Below are 19,790 nucleotides of genomic sequence, written 5' to 3'. Positions count from 1 at the left end.
AAAATGTTGTTTCCAAAATTGTGCTGATGTAAAGTAGACATGTGGGAAATGTTATTTATTAACTATTTTGTGTCACATAACTCTCTGGTTTAACAGAATAAAAATTCAAAATTTGAAGATTGCAAAATTTTCAAAATTTTTGCCAAATTTCCATTTTTTTCACAAATAAAAGCAAAAATTATTGACCTAAATATACCACTATCATGAAGCCCAATATGTCACGAAAAAACAATCTCGGAATCGCTAGGATGCGTTGAAGCGTTCCTGAGTTATTACCTCATAAACGGACATTGGTCAGAATTGCAAAAAATGGCCAGGTCATTAAGGTCAAAATAGGCTGGGTCATGAAGGGGTTAAAGGGGTTGTCCGGGCTTTTCACATAATCTCAGTACATATCTGGGCTGCAGAATTATGACAATAAGTAATTTACTTTCTGTCACTAGTTTGCACGGTTTTCTAGATATTCTGAACAGAACTTCCAAGGGGGGGGTGTTATGGCATTGAAATGAGAACTAGTCGTAACCTCCTACTCTACTCCAAACATGCCCTCTAAAGCAACAACCCCACCCTCCATAGCTACAGGCCCTCCCCGTCCACATGAAGAAGCCGTCACCACACAGTAGCGAATTCTTCCCCTCCAGCAGCCTCAGTGCAGAGAGCTGCTCCTCCCCCAGACACACACTGAACAGTTATCTATGGAAAGTGAATCTAGTGAGGAAGGAAAATCGTCCTGTATTCTGGGTCACTCCATGATTACAATACATAACTCATTATCAGTAATTCCTTCCCTCACTGTCCCAGGCTGCTGGCAACAGTGAGAACAGACTGTGTGATGGCCAGTGATGGGTGTCTGCAGCTTCTAATTTGCACAGGGGATTGGCAGTCACTGATGTAATCTGTTCTGTGACAAAGCCTCTGCTGTGTGAATGAGACAGCTCTGTGTCACTGATGTCTTCACACAGCAGCAGATTTGGTGCAGTGTATGTGTGAGCACTGTCTCTAATGACACAAACACTGATGGGAGCAGCCTGTCCAATCAGCAACTGTAACAGTGTGAAGTGTTGGGGGGTGTATGCATGCATGTATGTATTGTGCTGCTTTCACAAATACAGGATCACTGCTGTGTTCTTTCCAATGCTGGAATAATGATAAAGAGGAGTGCTGGTGCAGTTTACTGCCAGCCAATGAGTGGGCAGTGGGTGGTGCTGATCACTGGAGCTTGCTGGGAGTTTGGTGGAGCTTCGCACATACACTGCACCAAATCTGCTGCTGTGTGAAGACATCAGTGACACAGAGCTGTCTCATTCACACAGCAGAGGCTTTGTCACAGAACAGATTACATCAGTGACTACCATCCCCTGTGCAGATTAGAAGCTGCAGACCCCCATCACTGGCCATCACACAGTCTGTTCTCACTGCTGCCAGCAGCCTGGGACAGTGAGGGAAGGAATTACTGATAATGAGTTATGTATTGTAATCAATGGAGTGGACCAGAATACAGGACAATTTTCCCTCCTCACTAGTTTCACTTTCCATAGATCACTGTTCAGCGTGTGTCTGGGGGAGGAGCAGCTGGGTGGTCTTCTCTCTGCAGTGAGGCTGCTAGAGGGGGAGGATTTGTTACTGTGTGATGAGGGCTTCTTCATGTGGACAGGGAGGGCATGTAGCTATGGAGGGTGGGGTTGTTGGTCTAGAGGGCATGTTTGGAGTAGAGTAGGAGGTTACGACTAGTTCTCATTTCAATGCCATAACACACCCCCCCTGGACGTTCTGTTCAGAATATCTAGAAAACCGTGCAAACTAGTGACAGAAAGTAAATTACTTATTGTCATAATTCTGCAGCCCAGATATGTACTGAGATTATGTGAAAAGCCCGGACAACCCCTCTAAGTTATTTGACCAAGTCAGTTTAGTAAAACTGACTTAGGCATTTATTTTGGGACAGATGTGTAGGATGGTAGCGGGGATGATCTCTCCCTCCAGTCTGGATCTTACAAGTGGGTCATAATTTTCATTTAAACCTGCAGTGAAGGTTTGAGGGCGTCAGTTTTGTGTTTGGTTTCACAAGCAGCAGAGAGGAATATGCTGCGATTGTATGCTTGGCTGTGTGAAGCTAACAGAGGCCAGAGCCAGTGATGTGAATGGACACTGTAGAGCACGAGAACCTTACAGGGGTGCAAGTGCTAGAGGCACTGGACTGTATTTCCAGATTCCCAGCTGTGATCCGGAGGTGAGCAAATGCATGTGTGCAGAATTTGGACAATAAAAGGACATTTACTTAGCTTGCTTGGGTCACTGCCTCGATAAATTCCCTGGCGGAAATATGTATACACACGTATATAAAATCTATTGTACAATTCATTAGAATGAAGCATTTTTATATTGCAATTGTCATAATTATGCCTACACAAATCAAAGCTACTCACTGCTAAGTGCAAAGGGCTAACCGGTACAGTGCTTTCCACATCTTCCAGGCAGTTAAAGGACATCTCTAGGAGCTGTGTATGACAAACTATGTTACCAAAATGCACAAAAGATAAAATATAAACTGACACACCATAGAGTCCCTGTCTATAAGAAAACAATTCTAAAAAAGTAACTTTCCCTACAAATACATTTAAATTACCCAATCCTACATAGGAGTAGAAAGCAACATTTTAGAATGGAGCAGCCGTCAAGCAAGCAATTTGCAGCTCTATTCAAATACCATGATTTTCAGTTTACAACACTTTCACAGAGTGCCACTGCAATGTTTTTGCAATTTAGATTTAATATTAAATTGTGATGTCTTATTTTTTGTATATGTCACCACTTAATTGTAAAGTACTACAGAATATGTTGGCGCTATATTAATAAAATTGTTAATCATGTTAACTTCCCTACACTTCTGTGTATCTTGTAATTTCATATATTTTTTTTTTTTTTATTTACTTTGTGTGAGGCTTCGTTTGAGAGGGGTCTCAAACTGGACGTCACAGCAGGCTGGGGCTGCACTCACTTCTCTTCAGACTATATCACCCCAGACGATTGGTTTGAGGGCGGTGCGAGTGACAACAGCACCATCTCCTGATTCGTTTGAGGGCAGTATTAGAAGCTTTGGGTCGGCACTGTAGTCGCTCACCCTTCCGCCATTATCGACCTCAAACCAATAGTCAGGCTGCGGCACTGGTGTCACTCTCATTGCTTCTAACCTCGACCCCTGATAACTATTCGTTTCAGGGAAAGACTGTGCTGTTAGAAGCAGATGTCCTGATTCAGAATGGGTTATAGACTCTACAGAGAAGGGAGTGTAACCCCAGCCTCATGTGAAGTCCTGTTTGAGACTACTCTCAAACAAACGTCACAGAAGGCAAATAAAAAAATATATATAGGAAATAGATAGGGAGAAGAGTAGGTAGTTTAATAATAAATAAAAAAAAGTGCTTGGGGCTTAAAGATGGGCAATCAATTCTTAGTGGTGAGCAAACATGCTCAGACACCTGAGTATCTTGGGTGTGCTCGGATAATTGCATGTTTTGAAGATGTTAGGCAATCACTGCATGTGTTGCTGCTGTCTAACAGCCACAAAACATGCAGTTGTAGGGAATCTAACATATTATCTGAGCACGCCCATATACTCTGATAACACGTGATCATGCTTGGATAACACGTTATTCGAGTATGTTCGCTCTTCACCAATATTTATAAAGGGTTTCATAGGCATTGGACAACCAGTTTAACCAACCAGGACTCCATGTAAACTCCCAAACTTAAATTGCTAAAGAGTTCTAGAGAGCAGTAGCATCATTGGAGGGCAAGCATTGTGGTTATAATATTCACAAAAAAATGGGGTTGAGTTACAGTCATGAGGAAGTGAGTAACATTTTTTTCAATGGAGCATATACATACTAAGGAACATGTTTTCAGTGGGTCTATATGGGCAATTCACATAGTGAAGATTCCTTTTCTACGGTGTTAATTGCACTTACTAGTTCCAAGTTCTGTCTGTTGCCAAATGCCGCTGCGTAGTGAACAGCAGCATAACCCTGTTTATCTCGAAGTGAAGGGTCGGCATTGTTGTCCAGCAGAAATTCTAAGGCACTGTGCAAAAAAAAAAGTTACTTAAAAAATAGAGGAAAGAAGTTAGGAGTTTTAACTTTAAATCAAAATTTATTGGATGGTCATTTCTCTTTAAGGATTGAATTGAAGTTTCCGCTACAAGCCACATTTGAGCAGTGTACAAGACATTTCTTTATCAAATTCTTACAAGAAAGCCTCTTTTTCAAGCGATGCTTTCTCATCCTCTTCCTCAGACTCCTGGCCCTTCCCAGTACTAGATTCCATCGTTCTAAGGAGGCAAAATAGAACAGTTTACCAGTTTAACTTAGGTATATTAAAGGGAGTAATCAGCAGGTTTTTTCTACCTCATTTGAGAGCAGCGTAACGTAGGCAAAGATCCTGAATCCAATAATGTATCACTTTACTTTACTGGGTGCAGCCGTTCTGACAGATTGAAAATTTAGCAATGCAGCAGAGCTGAGAAAGCTGCCCCCGCCCACATTAGGTTCTGTACATATAATGTCCACAGACAGTGAGCTGCTTATCACATGGAGAGGGGGCACGTCAGACTACTAGGCAGCTGTTGCCGTGTCTTAGCAATGATAAGCTTCTGGTGCCAACCTGATCGTTACAGGTAAACAACCATGGAGCTCCATAAGAGTGGCATCGCTGAAATGCTGTAACCCCTACAGCATTTTGTCTTCAGATTACATAGCAAAAGCCTGCTAACAGATTCCCTTTTACTACAGTTTAGACGATCCAGCATATCTCCCCAAAAAAAGTTACACCTTCATTCAATAAAATCGATAGCTGGGTGGTCTCCAGCAACCAGTGTCAAAAGGGCATGAACAAGAGCTGCTCTTTCACTGCTCTATCAGCAGTATGAAGCGTGTGACATTATATAAGGTCTTCCTCAATGGTGATACACTACAGACCCCAGCTTCGCTCTTGCATAAAAAGCATTGCTAGAATGATCATTTTGCTGTTTAAAAAACAACAAAAAACTAATCACTTGCTGGCAAACGTCATGAGGTCACAGGAGACAATTTTCAAAAATTGTGTCCTTTTCAGAAAGGGAGATGAAGTTAGTGGGAAATACCACGGTGTGGGGAGAAGGATTGTGTGCAGCATGTCTTCATACTGCATGCAGCCACGTGTAGCAATATAACATGGATTCCTGTGTTATGAAGCAGCAGGAGAAGGACTTGAACAGACATCTATAGAGGGAAAACCTATCACAACTTCTCAGTGTGTGTCCTCGGCTATGTGTATGTAGTGAAATACTCAGCAATCCTTTAAAAGCAGGCAAGTCTCCCCCCCCCCCTTTACAAGCATCCATTCCTCTTCTGGTAGATTAAGCTTTTAGAAGCATCAATGTCCTCTTTTGGAGAAGAGGAAGATTTTTTTGCCCAATATGAGGAACTTCTGGATTCATTTGTAAATTACAGGGGTTGTCCAGTCAGAAGATATTTATGACCGACCCTGGGGATAAGTCATCAATATCAGATTAGAGGGTAGCCAACAGCTTGCTTCTTTCAAAATGTAGTCGCCGAAGCCAGATACTGCACATCACTTAGTAACTTAGTATTCAAGAAAGCATATAGTCACATGTAAAGCTTTTCTCCCATTCTGTTCTCTTTGGTAACCACATCCCCTCCAATAGCACTCATTGTGCATAGATTTGCCCAATGGAACCAAACGAACGCTTACAGTTCAGGTCTACATGCCGTATGTCTATTCATGAAGATAATTTGTCCAAACTATAGGTGAAACAAGAGCGCAATAGGGTCTTATCCGGGTGACATGTGGCGGTATTCATGAAGATAAACATTTTAAAATGGGGTTGTCTCCTTTCAAAGGATATCACTTCAACAATTTATATTTTACTCACCTGCCCAGGGTTCAGCTATGTCTCTCCACATTGCCTGATTCTTTGTTGATTGACTGCAGCGGTGACGTAATGTTGACAGCGCTGCAGGCAATCACTGAGATCAGCAGTTCTACCTATTTAGATAACTCAAGCTCCTGAGCTCAGTCATTGACTGCAAATAACAGAGGCAGCGTAGTACATCATGAGTGTAATTGAAAGCTTGGTTTGCTTGTTCATACAGGTTGAGGAAAGCAAAAATCAATCTTTGAAAGGAGACAAACCTTATAAATGTGAAAGCAAATGTAGATCATATCAAGGGGCCCTCACAAACCCTTCTATAAAGAATGGCAATACCTTAAGCAAGACAACCTCTGCTTTGACAGGGTAATATACTTAACAATAAAAAAAGATTAGTCCTCACTTTATAACACACCAGTATGGCTAAATCAATCAATCAAGGTAGCAAAGAAAGAAAGTTCAAAATGGACAGGCGCTGTGCATTGTCTGGACTGTCCTTTCTGAGTTAAAGGGGTTAACAAACGTTAATTTTAATAGATTTTGCAATAACCTTATAAATGTGCCCCTGTTGTGTACTGTGAATATTTTACTTCAAAAGACAGAATCAGCTGTGATCCCCTGCTGTAATGTTTGTATACTTCTATTTTCCTCCCCTGCCCAGGAGCTGTGGTATGATCAGACCATGTTCATCTATGATCAGACAAAAAGAGTACACAGCAGGGGCACATATACAAGATTATCTCTGCACAAGAACATTTTAAACAAATTAAATTGTGGAAAACTATTATTCCGGGATCTAGTGATTAAAATGATTTAATGATTTAAAGACATAGAGCACTATGGAAAACTGTATAAAATAATAATTGTGAATACAATTTTCTAGTTTGATTCACACATATAAAGCACATTTGTGCAAAACACAAAGCAAAAGACATCACTCACCTTCTATAGGTATCTGAAGCAGCAGCATAGTGTAGGGGAGTGCAGCCTTTGGAGTCTGCCACATTAACACTGGCTCCAGCGGTGACTAAAGTCACTGTGCACTGGTAGCTGCCATTGGCAGCAGCATAATGCAGCGGTGTCCTACAAGGTGAAAAGAAATTTAAAATGACCAAAATAAATAAAAAATATTATATACACACACACACACACACACACACACACACACACTGTACAGATACATTTATTGGTTGCATTTTTCAGTGAACAAAGATGTGTGTTACTGCTGCAGTTAAAGAAGCATGTCCATCAACGTTTTCAACCTCTTAATATATTGCAATCATTTTATATAGCACTGTGTACTTACAATTGCTCATTTTGCCTTTCTACCCAGCTAATTCTCTTTTCTTTTAGGTCTGACATCGCATGATTAAAAATGGACTAGCAGAATCCTTCTAAGCTCCATGTAGAAGTCGGAGGTCAATTTTCCCTGTATGAGTCATCAGTCACTGCAAAAGTCCCTGGCACAGGCGAGGGGCACGGCAGCTGGATCAGGAAATGGAGGGGAATGATTTATACAGGGAAAAAGAATTCCTGTTTCTACATAAAGTAGGGCTATCCATACTGCCTCAATCACTTTTACAGTCTCTCATCCATTTTATGGACTGAAGGAGGTAGACTATCTGGACTTTTATTAAAGGGAACCTGTCACCCCCTGCAGGTGTTTTTAAGTAAAAGAGCCACCTTGTGCAGCACTAATGCTGCATTCTGTCAAGGTGGCTCTTATTTAGCGCCCCTTCCACCGACAAAATAATTGTTTTTAAAATTGGTCAGACATACCTGATATTTGTCAGGGGGGCAGGGCTTTCACCCCTGGACACACAGCCTCACATACGTCAGTCATGTCCTGCTTTTGAATTTGACGCCGCCTCCTCAGCGTTCATTTCTTTTTCTGGTGCCTACTGCACTGCTGCCCTGCTTAGCTCCGCCCCTACTGGTCACATGGTGCTGATGTTATCACAGGTCCTGCTTGCACCCACTGCTCTGGTGAGCTCCGCCCCTACTAGTCACATGGTGCTGACATCATCACAGGTCCTGCTGCACCACTGAAAGAATATTACAGCGCAGCAGCGCAGGTGCAAGAAAAAGAAATGAACGCTGCACCAGAGCAGTGGGTGCAAGCAGGACCTGTGATGACATCAGCACCATGTGACCAGTAGGGGCGGAGCTAAGCAGGGCAGCGGTGCAGCAGGCACCAGAAAAAGAAATGAACACTGAGGAGGCGGCGCCAAATTCAAAAGCAGGATATGACTGACGTATGTGAGGCTGTGTGTCCAGGAGCGAAAGCCCTGCCCCCCTGACAAATATCAGGTATGTCTGACCAATTTTAAAAACGATTATTTTGTCGGTGGAAGGGAAGCTAAATAAAAGAGCCACCTTGACAGAATGCAGCATTAGGTGGCTCTTTTACTTAAAAACGCCTGCAGGGGGTGACAGGTTCCCTTGAATTTACAGATTCTCGAAAACAGATCAGTGAAAAACGGATGAAACAGATCGAACACTGGAGAAAATAAAGTCTTCCGTGCGCTATACGCATTGCCAAATAATAATGACAGAGTCTGATCCACAAAACGGATGAACATAGGGCATGCACCATGTCTCACAGATAGGAAACGCAAATTGGCTTCAAAAAAAAAAAAAAAAAAATTTGTAAGGCTCAATGAAAAAGTGTGGGTCTGTGTGTGAGAGAAAAACAACTGACTGACATGCACAACAGATGAAGGAGTGTAGCCCAAGAATAAAGACAATAGACATTACATCTTCAGCCAATCCTGGTAGAGCTATTTTGCTTTCAATCACAGTCCCAGTGTGCAACAGATTTCGCTTACCTTCCAAATTTATCTTGTCTCATCAACTCGGCGCCGCTGCTTGCCAGCAAATTAAGACATTCAACATTTCTACAAAACAGTTTGAAAAAGAGGTCTAAAAAATAATCACTATTACACAGGAAATGTTAACACTTCTGCTATATGTCCATGTTTACTTTACAATATGCAGAAGACCAAGAAAGAAACATCCAGAAAAGTATTATAGAATGAATTTAGGCTGAATCCACAGGGTTGTTTTTCATTCAAATTTGATTTTTCGGTGTTTTACCCTAAAACACTGGCTAGATATTACTTTAAATGGGATGTCTAATACTAGGACAACCGCTTCTCAATCTGAATGTTTACCTTGTTAACATAACACCTGTACTCCCCTCTGGTTCCGGCACTCGTGTTCCCAGGGCTCACGTGAGGTTTTGTCACTCGAGCTCTGCGACCAATCAGCGCCATCTTCACCATCACCGAGTTCAGACGAATAAGTAATCAAGAAGTCAGAGCTGCGGCTGGCTGTTCACTTACTCTTGATTACTAGAGTGAAGCTGGTGCTGATTGGGCACACAACCTCACGTAAGCCCAGGGAACGCGAATGCAGACACCGCTGACATGGCATGGGAGTATAGGCATGTTCATTCTAATGGGAGAAAACATGTAGATTAAGGGATTGTCCTTGTAGTGGACAAGCCCCTTAACCCCTTTCTGACCTTGGACACAATAGTGCATCCAAGTTCAGATCTCCCTCTGATGAGGGCTCCGGCGGTGAGCCCGTATCAAAGCCGGGACATGTCAGCTGTTTTGAACAGCTGATATGTGCCCGCAATAGGTGCAGGTGGAATCGCGATCCACCCGCGCCTATTAACTAGTTAAATGCCGCTGTCAAATGCTGACAGCAGCATTTAACAACCGTTTCCAGCCGCCGGGCCGGAAATATGCGCATCATCGACCCCTGTCACATGATCAGTGGTCGGCGCTCATAGCAATGCTGTAATTCAGCTACATATAGGCGATCTGCTCATCGCCTATATGTAGCAGAGCCAATCAGGCAATGGCAGCTTCTAGCCTCCCATGGATGCTATTGAAGCATGCCAAAATTTAAAAAAAAAAAAAAAAAAAAAAAAAGTTTTAAAAAATATGAAAAAAAAATATAAAAATTTAAGTGACCCATGGACCTTTCACCCCATTCAAAATAAAATTAAAAAAAAAAAAAAATAGCTTACTCACCGATAACGGTGTTTCTCGGAACCCTTGACAGCACCACGGAGAGATGGGGTCCGCCCATCAAGGACAAGAACCTACAGATAAAAAGGCGGCACCTCTCCTCCGCCCCCAGTTGGTTACAGAGCATCAGAGGGTCTCCAGGTTAGTTAACAACAAAAGTATATACATAACATTATAATATCGCATATTATAGAGAAGCACCGTGTCTAACAAACCACTCTATACCTATTAACTCGTGCTCACCGCACACGTGAAGGGGGGGAAATAAGCCGGTGCTGTCATGGGTTCCGAGAAACACCATTATCTGTGAGTAACTAAGCTATTCTCTCTCACCCATGACAGCACCACGGAGAGAATTTCAGAGATTGGTAGCTTAGGGAGGGACCACCGTCTGAAGGACCCTTCTCCCGAAGGTCAGGTCAGACGTAGAGGCTAGATCTAAGCGATAGTGCCTGAAAAAGGTAGAAGGTGTTGACCAGGCCGCCTTACAGATCTGCTCTATTGATACCTCTGATCTTTCTGCCCATGAGGTCGCCATTGCTTTTAGATTGGGCTTTTAAATCCACCGGGATGGTATTCCCACTGGATGAGTACGCCAGGGCAATCGCATCCCTTATCCACCTTGCTAAGGTACTCTTTGATGCCTTGAGCCCCTTCCGAGGTCCCTGGAAACACACAAAGAGAGACCCTTCCTTCCTGCATCCCTTGGTGGCCTCTAAGTACTGAACTAAGCACCTCTTCACATTTAGGGTGTGAAATTTTTCCTCTCCCCTATTCCTAGGGTTTGGGCAGAAGGAAGGAAGGAAGGACTACTTCTTGTGACCTATGAAAGTGTGTTGACACCTTAGGTAGGTATGCTGGGTCAGGCTTTAATATGACTCTCGTCCAGGATTTTAGTGAACGGGGGTATCGCTGACAAGGCTTGAATATCGCTCACTCTGCGAGCGGATGTTAGGGCCACTAAGAGTATAGTCTTTAATAAGGTTTTGAGGGGTGCTGACTGGATAGGCTCGATTGGTGGCCCTGTTAGGGCAGACAACACTAGGTTTAGATCCCTTGATGGTATCTCCTGGGTGGTTATTGGTCTAGATTTGGCTGCGGCCCTCAAACTGTGCTACCCAAGGGATGCCCACCACATCATGGTTATAAAGGGCGCCTAGAGCCGCTACCTGTACCTTCAACGTATTAGTCGCCAGCCCCTGTTCTAACCTCTTTTGCAAGAATTCGAGAATTTTGTCAATTTGTACTCCATCCTGAACCCTTACCCCGAAGCTGGATAGAAATTTCCTCCAAGTTCTACCATAGGCCCTGGTTGTGATCAGTTTCCTACTCTTTTGTAGCGTGGAAACCAGGTTTTCTGAGAACCCCTTCCCCCTCAGCAGTGTACTTTCAAATTCCATGCTGTTAAATGGAGGTTCACTGCCCGAGGGTGTAACACGGGACCTTGGGACAGAAGGTCGGGGAGATCTGGTAGAAACCAGGGGGTCGGTTATTGACAGTATTCTCAGCCAGGAAAACCAAGTTCTTTTTGGCCAAAACGGGGCTGTCAATATCATTCGTGCCCGGTCTTTTCTGACTTTCCTTATTACTGCCAGGATGAGAATGGGCAGCGGGAAGGCATACATTAGGTCCTGTGTCCACGGAAGCATAAACGCATCCAGGGTCCAGGGATTCCCCCTGGGGTCTAGGGAACAAAATGCTTCCACTTTTTTGTTTTTGTGGTCGGCAAACAAATCTATTGTCCGGGGGGTCCCCCACATTATTACGATCTTCCGAAAAATGGACTGTTTTAGAACCTACTCCCCTTGATGTAGCTGGGTGCAACTTAGAAAGTCTGCTGTCTGGTTCTCTGCTCCCCATATGTGTAGTGCCAATAGGGATAGGTTTTTCTCGGCTAGCGTGAATATTTCGGAGGATGTGTTCATTAGTGTTCGGGACCTGGTTCCCCCCTGATGATTTATGTAGGCCACAGTCACTCGATTGTCCGAAAATATGCAGACATGATGGCCCCTTAATATCGGTAGAAAGTGTGTAAGGGCGTAGCCTACTGCCAACAGTTCCTTTTGGTTCGAGGAGGCTTTTAGTTCCTGACCTCCCCATTCCCCCTGAGCCATCCTGTTGCTCATGTGTGCTCCCCATCCCTTGGGACTGGCGTCCGTGGTGATTAGTAATATTTATCACTCAGGGAATCCCTTTGGATAGGTTGGATCTGTTCCCCCACCAAGCTAGGGCACGAATAGTTTTGGAGTCTAGTGTAACGTAACCTTCCAAGTGACCCCCTAATGCCAACTGGTTGGCTAAATCATCCCATTGGAGATCTCTCGTATGTAGCTGTGCCCACTGAACCGCTGGCAGGCGGAGAGGGACTCTAGTAGTGACATTGCTTTTCTTAGCATCATGGAAGGGTTCTGTGTCGCTCTTGCTACCATCTCAGCGATCCTTTCTTTTTGTGGTCTGGTAGGTAACACTCCTGAGTGTTGAGTCCAGAGTCAGGCCTAGGAACTCCTGGACTTTTCTGGGCTCCAGCCTTGATTTTTTTCAGGTTCAGGAGCCAGCCGAGGTTTTGGAGAGTGGCCATCACTCTGTCCCCTGCAGGTTTGCGCCGAGTTGCTCGCTATTAAAAAGTCGTCTAGATATGGAACTATTAGAACATCTTGTTCTCTTAGGTGAGCCATCATCTCTGCCATCAATTTCATGAAGATTCGCGGGGCTATCGAAATCCCAAATGGCAAGGCCCTGTACTGAAACTCCCTTACTTTGCCTCCTACGGAGACCGCCAGTCTGAGGTATTCTTGAGAGTCTTTGTGGATGGGGACGTGATAGTACGCATCGCTGAGATCTAATACCACCATGAAGCAACGTGGAAAGAGAATTTTGATGGTCGACTTGATCGACTCCATTTTGAATTTCTCGTTTTTGATAATCGTTTAGCCTCTTTAGATTTATAATTGTCCGGAAGGTACCGTCCGGTTTGGTTACTAGAGAGGCGAATAGAACCCTCTGCCTTTCTCCCGTGGGGGGAACCTCCTGGAGGACTCTTGTTCAATAGGCTTAGGACCTAGAATCATAGAATCGTAGAGTTGGAAGGGACCTCCTGGGCCATCTGGTACAACCCCCTGCTCAAAGCAGGATTCGCTAAATCATCCCAGTCAGATGTCTGTCCAGCCTCTGTTTGAAGACATCCATTGAAGGAGAACTCACAACTTCTCGTGGCAGCCTGTTCCACTCATTGATCACTCCTAACTGTCAAAGTTTTTTCTAATATCTAATCTGTGTCTCCTCCCATTCAGTTTCATCCCATTGCTTCTAGTCTTTCCTTGTGCAAATGAGAATAAAGTTGATCCTTCTACAATGTGACAGCCCTTTAGATATTTGTAGACAGCTATTAAGTCTCCTCTCAGTCTTCTCTTTTGTAAACTAAACATTCCCAAATCCTGAAACCTTTCCTCATAAGACAGGGTTTGCAGACCGGTCACCATTCTGGTCGCTCTTTTCTGAACTTGCTCCAGTTTGTTGATGTCTTTTTTAAAATGTGGTGCCCAAAACTGGACACAATATTCCAGATGAGGTCTGACCAAAGAGGAGTAGAGGGAAATAATGATTTCATGTGATCTAGACTGTATGCTTCTGTTAATACATCCTAGAATTGCATTTGCCTTTTTGCTGCTGCATCACACTGTTGACTCATATTCAGTCTGTGATCTATTAGTATACCCAAGTCTTTTTCACATGCGCTGTCACTTAGCCCTATTCCTCCCATTCTATATATGCTTTTTTCATTTTTATTGCCCAGATGTAGTACTTTGCATTTCTCCCTGTTAAAAACCATTCTGCTAGTTGCTGCCCACTTCTCCAGTTTATTTAAATCTTTTTGAATCCTCTCTCTCTTCTCTAGTATTAGGTGCCTGAGGTATGTGATGTAACTTCCTCTGACGTCGAGGCCTCTGACTGGGAGGCTACTATTGTGTCCCTTTTCCTTCCCCTTCCTTTGTGTGTTTTAGGGATGAAAGGGCACTCTGAAACTCCGAACGGATTACCGCTCTTAGATCAGAGGCGTAATCCGGGATTTCATCACAAAGAACTTCCTGTATGCAGGAATCAAAGAGCTTTTTATCCCAAGCTGGTGGTAGCGGTCTGCTACAGGTGGGGCATTCCCTGTTTTTTGTTTTTTCTTTCTTCTTTCCCTAAGGGAAAGAAGTATTATAATGGGGGACATTCACGTAGATCACTTACCCCGTTGTGCACGGATGCAGGTACCGGTTCGGGAGGTGGATTCGGATCCCTCACGGGCTGATCCACCGAAGGTGACTTGCTCCTCGCAGTCGACTTGCTCCGCTGCGTGGAGTGGCTACTGGACCGGTTATCGCGCCCGCCCTTTTCTTTTTGCCGGCGATGGTGGTGTTGCCTGTGCTGCTGCTGCATTGGCTGCTCCTCGTGCTGGTCGCTGTCCTCCATGTTTACAGGACGCGTCCAGCAAGGTGCAGCTCCTGTGTTCTTTTAAATTTCCCGCCATGACGTCACCTTCCTTCTCCCAGCCTGCACCGCTGAGCCCCGGGGAATGCGCACTGCGCATGCGCCGACCGCGGGGACTCGGAAGTCGTCGTTTCATTTCCGGGGCAGCGTCATCTTGGTACACCTCTGTACCGCTGCGCTGCCCCCGCGTGTGCCAGCGTCCCCCAGCCCCATTCTCCTTTCCGGAGCGGCGGCTCAGTCCTCCCCTGCCCGCTCACCCTTCACAGCCCCTTGGCTACAGCGGTGGCGGCTTCAGGCACCGACCCCGCCGCTGCAGGGGCCTCCCCGCTGCCGGAACCGCAAACGGGACGGCCCCGGTCCTTTTCTCAGGTAAGCTGCTGCTGCAAGATCCACGGGTCACCCAACTGGGGGCGGAGGAGAGGTGCCGCCTTTTTATCTGTAGGTTCCTGTCCTTGATGGGCGGACCCCCTCTCTCCGTGGTGCTGTCATGTGTGAGAGAAAAACATCAAACCTACGAATATTTGGTATCGCCACATGCAGAGTCGCCAGATCAATTAAAAAAAAAAAAGGATTAACCCGATTGCTAAACAGCGTAGCGGGTAAAAAAATTAAAACGAAAAAATTTACATTTTTTTGGTCCCCGCGACATTGCATTAAAATGCAATAACGGGCGATCAAAAGAATGTATCTGCGCATAAATGGTATCCTTAAAAACGTCATCTCGGCGCACAAAAATAAGCCATCACCCAACCCGAGATCACCAAAAATGGAGACGCTACGGGTATCAGAAAATGGTGCAAATTTTTTTCTTTTCTTTTTTTAGCAAACTTTGGAATTTTTTTTTTCACCACTTAGATAAAAAAGAACCTAGACATGTCTGGTGTCCATGAACTCGTAATGACCTGGAGAATCATAATGGCAAGTCAGTTTTAGCATTTAGTGAACCTAACAAAAAAGACAAAACCAAAAACAAGTGTGGGGGGGTTGCACTTTTTTTTGCAATTTAACCGCAATTTTTTTTTCCTGTTTTCGAGTACAAGACATGCTAAAACCAATGATGTCGTTCAAAAGTACAACTCGTCCTGCAAAAAATAAGTCCTCATGGCCATACTGATGGAAAAATAAAAAAGTTATGGCTCTGGGAAGAAGGGGAGGTAAAACTGAAAAAAGCTCCGGTCATTAAGGGGTTAAAAGGGAACCAGTCATGTAAAATAAAGCTGCGAACCTGCAGATACCGGGTTAATCTGCAGGTTAATAGCGTTCTGACGTCACGCGATACTGAGGACCACTTTCGGGAGGAAATGAACTTTAATTTCCCAGGCAGTGTTCAGCTTCCAGTCATAGAGGTGGGGCACCAGCAGTTTGAGTCACTGATCAGTGAATAACGGGCTGTAAACCCAGCCCTGGCACTGAGTGACAGCTGGCTCAGCATTAGGGCCAGCTATCAGTCAATGCCAGGGGCGTGGTTACAACCACCTCTCTCAATACACAGAGCAGTAATTGAAACGATGCCAGCACCACCGCTATGACTGGAAGCTGGAATGCTGCAGGGGGATATAAAGTTAATTTCCTCCCAGAAGCGGGGCTCTCAGTGCTGGCACTGCAGTCAGACTGCTATTAACTTGCAAATTAACAGAATTTTATATGACAGGTTCCCTTTAAAAATGAGCAACGTACATGTACAGTGCTTGTCCAATCCAAATATCGTACCATCCATGGCAGAAGATGGCTGTGTTATTCAGCCATCCTATTCCTTCAACAGCCGTGAGGGCAGCAAAGCTCTGTCCAAAGCTGTTAACCTGTTGAATGCCACTGTCATTCTCAGTGTGCAGCCTGGAGTAAACTTAGTTCAAACACAATCATTAGAATTGCCATGACAGCTCAAGGCCTGCTGAAGATCTCCATTAAAAATGTGGTCTGCAGAAGACCACGACTTGTGAAAGACAGATACTGCTGCCCTTAAGGGGACCAATAAACTATGATTAAAAAAAAAAAGCCGGATTACTTACCGGTAATGCTCTTTTAATGAGTCCACGACAGCACCCACTGGGAGGTATCGGATCCGCCCATTTGGAACAGGAAACCCTACAGGAAAGATAAAAGGGGCGGTCCGCCTTTCCTCCTCAGTTTTACGTTTCAGAGTACCAGAAGGACCGCCAAGGATTAGGCAATGTTCTCTTATTTTAACATCTTTCTTATCCATTATTTGGTAATACTTTAACTATTGATATCTTTAGGGGGGGAAGTGAACGGGTGCTGTCGTGGACTCATTAAAAGAGCATTACCGGTAAGTAATCCGGCTTTTTACTCTTCGCCACGACAGCACCCACTGGAGAGATTCCAGAGACCATCACCTGGGTGGGACCACCGTGCCAAGGATAGTCCTGCCAAAGCTTAAGTCAGAGGTTGATGAAAGATCAAGTCTGTAGTGGTTATAGAAGGTAGAAGGGGATGACCAAACTGCCGCCTTACATATAGTTTCAATCGGAACATCTCCCTTTTCCGCCCAAGAGGTTGCCATTGCCCTGGTGGAATGCGCCCTGATGTTCCCTGGAGGATCTTCGTTTTTTGCGGAGTAGGCTAAACGAATGGCCTCTCTGATCCACCGGGAAATGGTGCTCTTCGTGACTCCATACCCCTTCTTACAGCCCTGAAATGAAACAAATAGGGCCCTACTCTGCCTCCAACTGTTGGACCTCTCAATACATTTTAGGACAGTTCTTTTGACGTCCAGAGTATGGAACCTCTGCTCTTCCGGAGTAGAGGGATTTTTATAGAAGGTTGGGAGGAGTATCTCCTGAGATCTATGGTATTTTGTTGCCACTTTTGGCAGGTAGGCAGGGTCTGGTTTTAATACCAATCTGTCTTGGTATTCTTGAAAAAAAAGGTGGATCTATTGACAAGGCCTGAATATCACCCACTCTTCTAGCTGATACTAAGAGGGCCATTTTAAGTGCTAAGTATTTGAAGGGTATTGTGTCGATCGGCTCAAAGGGGTCTACCGTTAGGGCGTCTAAGACCAGATTTAGATCCCATGTAGGGACGGAGGGTATGTGGATTGGAGTTATTCGTTCACATGCTGTAATAAAACGAGTTATCCATTTGTTGCCTGCTATATTATGGCCATATAGTGCTCCTAATGCCGATATTTGTACTTTCAGTGTATTTACTGCTAAGCCTAAGTCTTTCCCCTTCTGCAGAAATTCCAAGATTGGGATTATCGGAACTTCTGCTGTATGAGGTACTGTATGGAATTGAAGAAATTTTTTCCATATTCTAATGTAAATCTGGGTCGTGGACTGTTTTCTACTTTGTAGTAGTGTAGCAATTAAGGACTCCGAGAATCCTCTTGTCCTCAATAACTGCCTCTCAAATTCCACGCCGTCAAGTGCAAGCTGAGCACTTGAGGGTGGAAAAAGGGGCCTTGGGAGAGTAGATTGGCAGTCGGAAGGACCCAAGGATCTGTTATCGACATAATCTGCAGCCACGAAAACCACGGTCTTTTTGGCCAGAACGGTGCTATTAAGATTATTCTTGCTTTGTCGTCTCTGATCTTCCGAATTACTTGAGGTAGGAGGATCAATGGAGGGAACGCATACGCTAGGTTGAAATTCCATGGAACTAGAAAGGCGTCCAGTATGTTTGGGTGATCTGACGGAGATAGGGAGGCAAAGGTTTTTATCTGCCTGTTCTCCCTTGTGGCAAAAAGATCCACCTCGGGTTGTCCCCATGCGGCTACTATGTCCCTGAAGACCTTCCGATTGAGGCACCACTCTCCTTGTCGTAGAGTGTGACGGCTTAGGAAGTCTGCCTTTTGATTGCTCTCGCCTCTTATATGAAGGGCCGAGAGGGACAAAAAATAGTTTTCTGCTAAGTTTAAAATTTTTGCCGCTGAAGACATCAGAGTCTCTGATCGAGTTCCTCCTTGTCTGTTTATATATGCCACTGTGGTGGTATTGTCCGACAGGATCCTTACATGCTTCTGTTGGAGCTGCGGAAGGAAGTTGTATAGAGCATAGAACACTGCAGTCAGTTCTTTTAAATTAGATGAGTAATCACATTCCTCTTTACTCCACCTTCCCTGATAAAACCCATTCTCCATGTGGGCTCCCCAGCCCTGGGGACTGGCATCGGTGGTTACAATACAGGATGGAACTATAACCCATGGGACTCCTGAACATAAATGGTCATCGTCTAACCACCACTCTAGGGAAGTCAAGACTTCTTGTGACAGGGTTATTTTGCTCTGTAAACGACCACTATGTCGCTTATCCTCCTGGAGGATCTGGTGTTGTAGTGTACGGACATGGTTCTGGGCCCACCGGACTGCCGGGGTGCAAGAATTTAGTGATCCTAATAGTGACATTGCTCCTCTTAAGGATACACGTGGTTTATCTATAGCTGCTTGTATTTTTTGTTTTGTGAGGATGATTTTTACCTGGGGTAGTAGACATCTCTGGGTCAAGGAATCTAGTTGAAATCCTAGAAATGTTTGGAGAGATTGCGGATCGAGTCTGGACTTTTGGATATTGATGATCCAGCCAAGGCTCTGAAAAGAGGAGACTGCGTCAGTCACGCGTTCAGTACATTGTTTGACTGAATTCCCAATTACTAGGAAGTCGTCTAGATATGGTACAATTAGTGTGTCCTTTTGGCGAAGGTAGGCCATCACTTCTGCCATCACCTTGGTAAATATTCTTGGTGCCGTGGAAAGCCCGAAGGGCATGGCCGCGTATTGGAAATGACGAATCCTTCCCTCGACTTCCACTGCGACTCTTAGGTATTTCTGGAATCTGTTGTGTATAGGGAGATGATAATAAGCATCTTTTAAATCAATCCCTGCCATTACGCAATTTGGGAAAAGAAGCTTTATAGTGGATCTAATCGATTCCATTTTGAACTTATAATTTTTTATAAATGAATTTAGCTTCTTTAAATTAATAATGGTTCTAAATGTACCGTCTGGTTTAGACACCAAAAACAGGGGAGAGTAAAAGCCTCTACCCTGTTGTTCCTCAGGGACGTCAACTAAAACTTTTTTAGCTAGCAGGACTCGAATCTCGTCTTCGAGAGCCTTTTGCTGAAGTGAGGAATTAAGGCGAGTTATAACAAAGAACTCATAGGGGATTCGAAGGAATTCAATCTTTATTCCTTCCTTTATATTCAAAATCCATGGGTTTAACGTAATTTGTTCCCATTTGGTAAAAAAAAATTTTAATCTGCCCCCAACCGGTGGGTCTAAACTTTTAATTTTTTTCTCTCCTATATGTTGGCCCTCTGAAGATGGTACCCTTCTGCTTTTCGTCTTTCGTGGCCCATCTCGTTCTGTCCGATTGTCTTCTTCTCCCGAA

At 44.3% G+C, this 19,790-nt stretch overlaps 1 protein-coding gene across 1 annotated transcript in view; it reads right to left on the bottom strand.

Moving 5' to 3' along the window:
* ANKRD52 (ankyrin repeat domain 52) overlaps positions 1-19,790 on the bottom strand; it is a 104,977-nt gene that overhangs the window by 9,171 nt on the left and 76,016 nt on the right. The window contains exons 13-17 of the mRNA XM_073563418.1: positions 8,755-8,823; positions 6,869-7,009; positions 4,247-4,327; positions 3,969-4,080; positions 2,427-2,498 (exon numbers count right to left, since the gene is read on the bottom strand). Of these exons, the coding sequence (XP_073419519.1) occupies positions 2,427-2,498; positions 3,969-4,080; positions 4,247-4,327; positions 6,869-7,009; positions 8,755-8,823 (475 nt within the window). The remainder of the gene's footprint in view (positions 1-2,426; positions 2,499-3,968; positions 4,081-4,246; positions 4,328-6,868; positions 7,010-8,754; positions 8,824-19,790) is intronic.

Source organism: Dendrobates tinctorius, unplaced genomic scaffold (assembly GCF_039654945.1).
Source record: "Dendrobates tinctorius isolate UK_male_01 unplaced genomic scaffold, ASM3965494v1 ptg000388l, whole genome shotgun sequence".
In the NCBI taxonomy this organism is placed as follows: domain Eukaryota; kingdom Metazoa; phylum Chordata; class Amphibia; order Anura; family Dendrobatidae; genus Dendrobates; species Dendrobates tinctorius.
The sequence above is the reverse complement of the archived record's forward strand: the minus strand, read 5'-3'. Positions and strand labels throughout refer to the sequence as shown.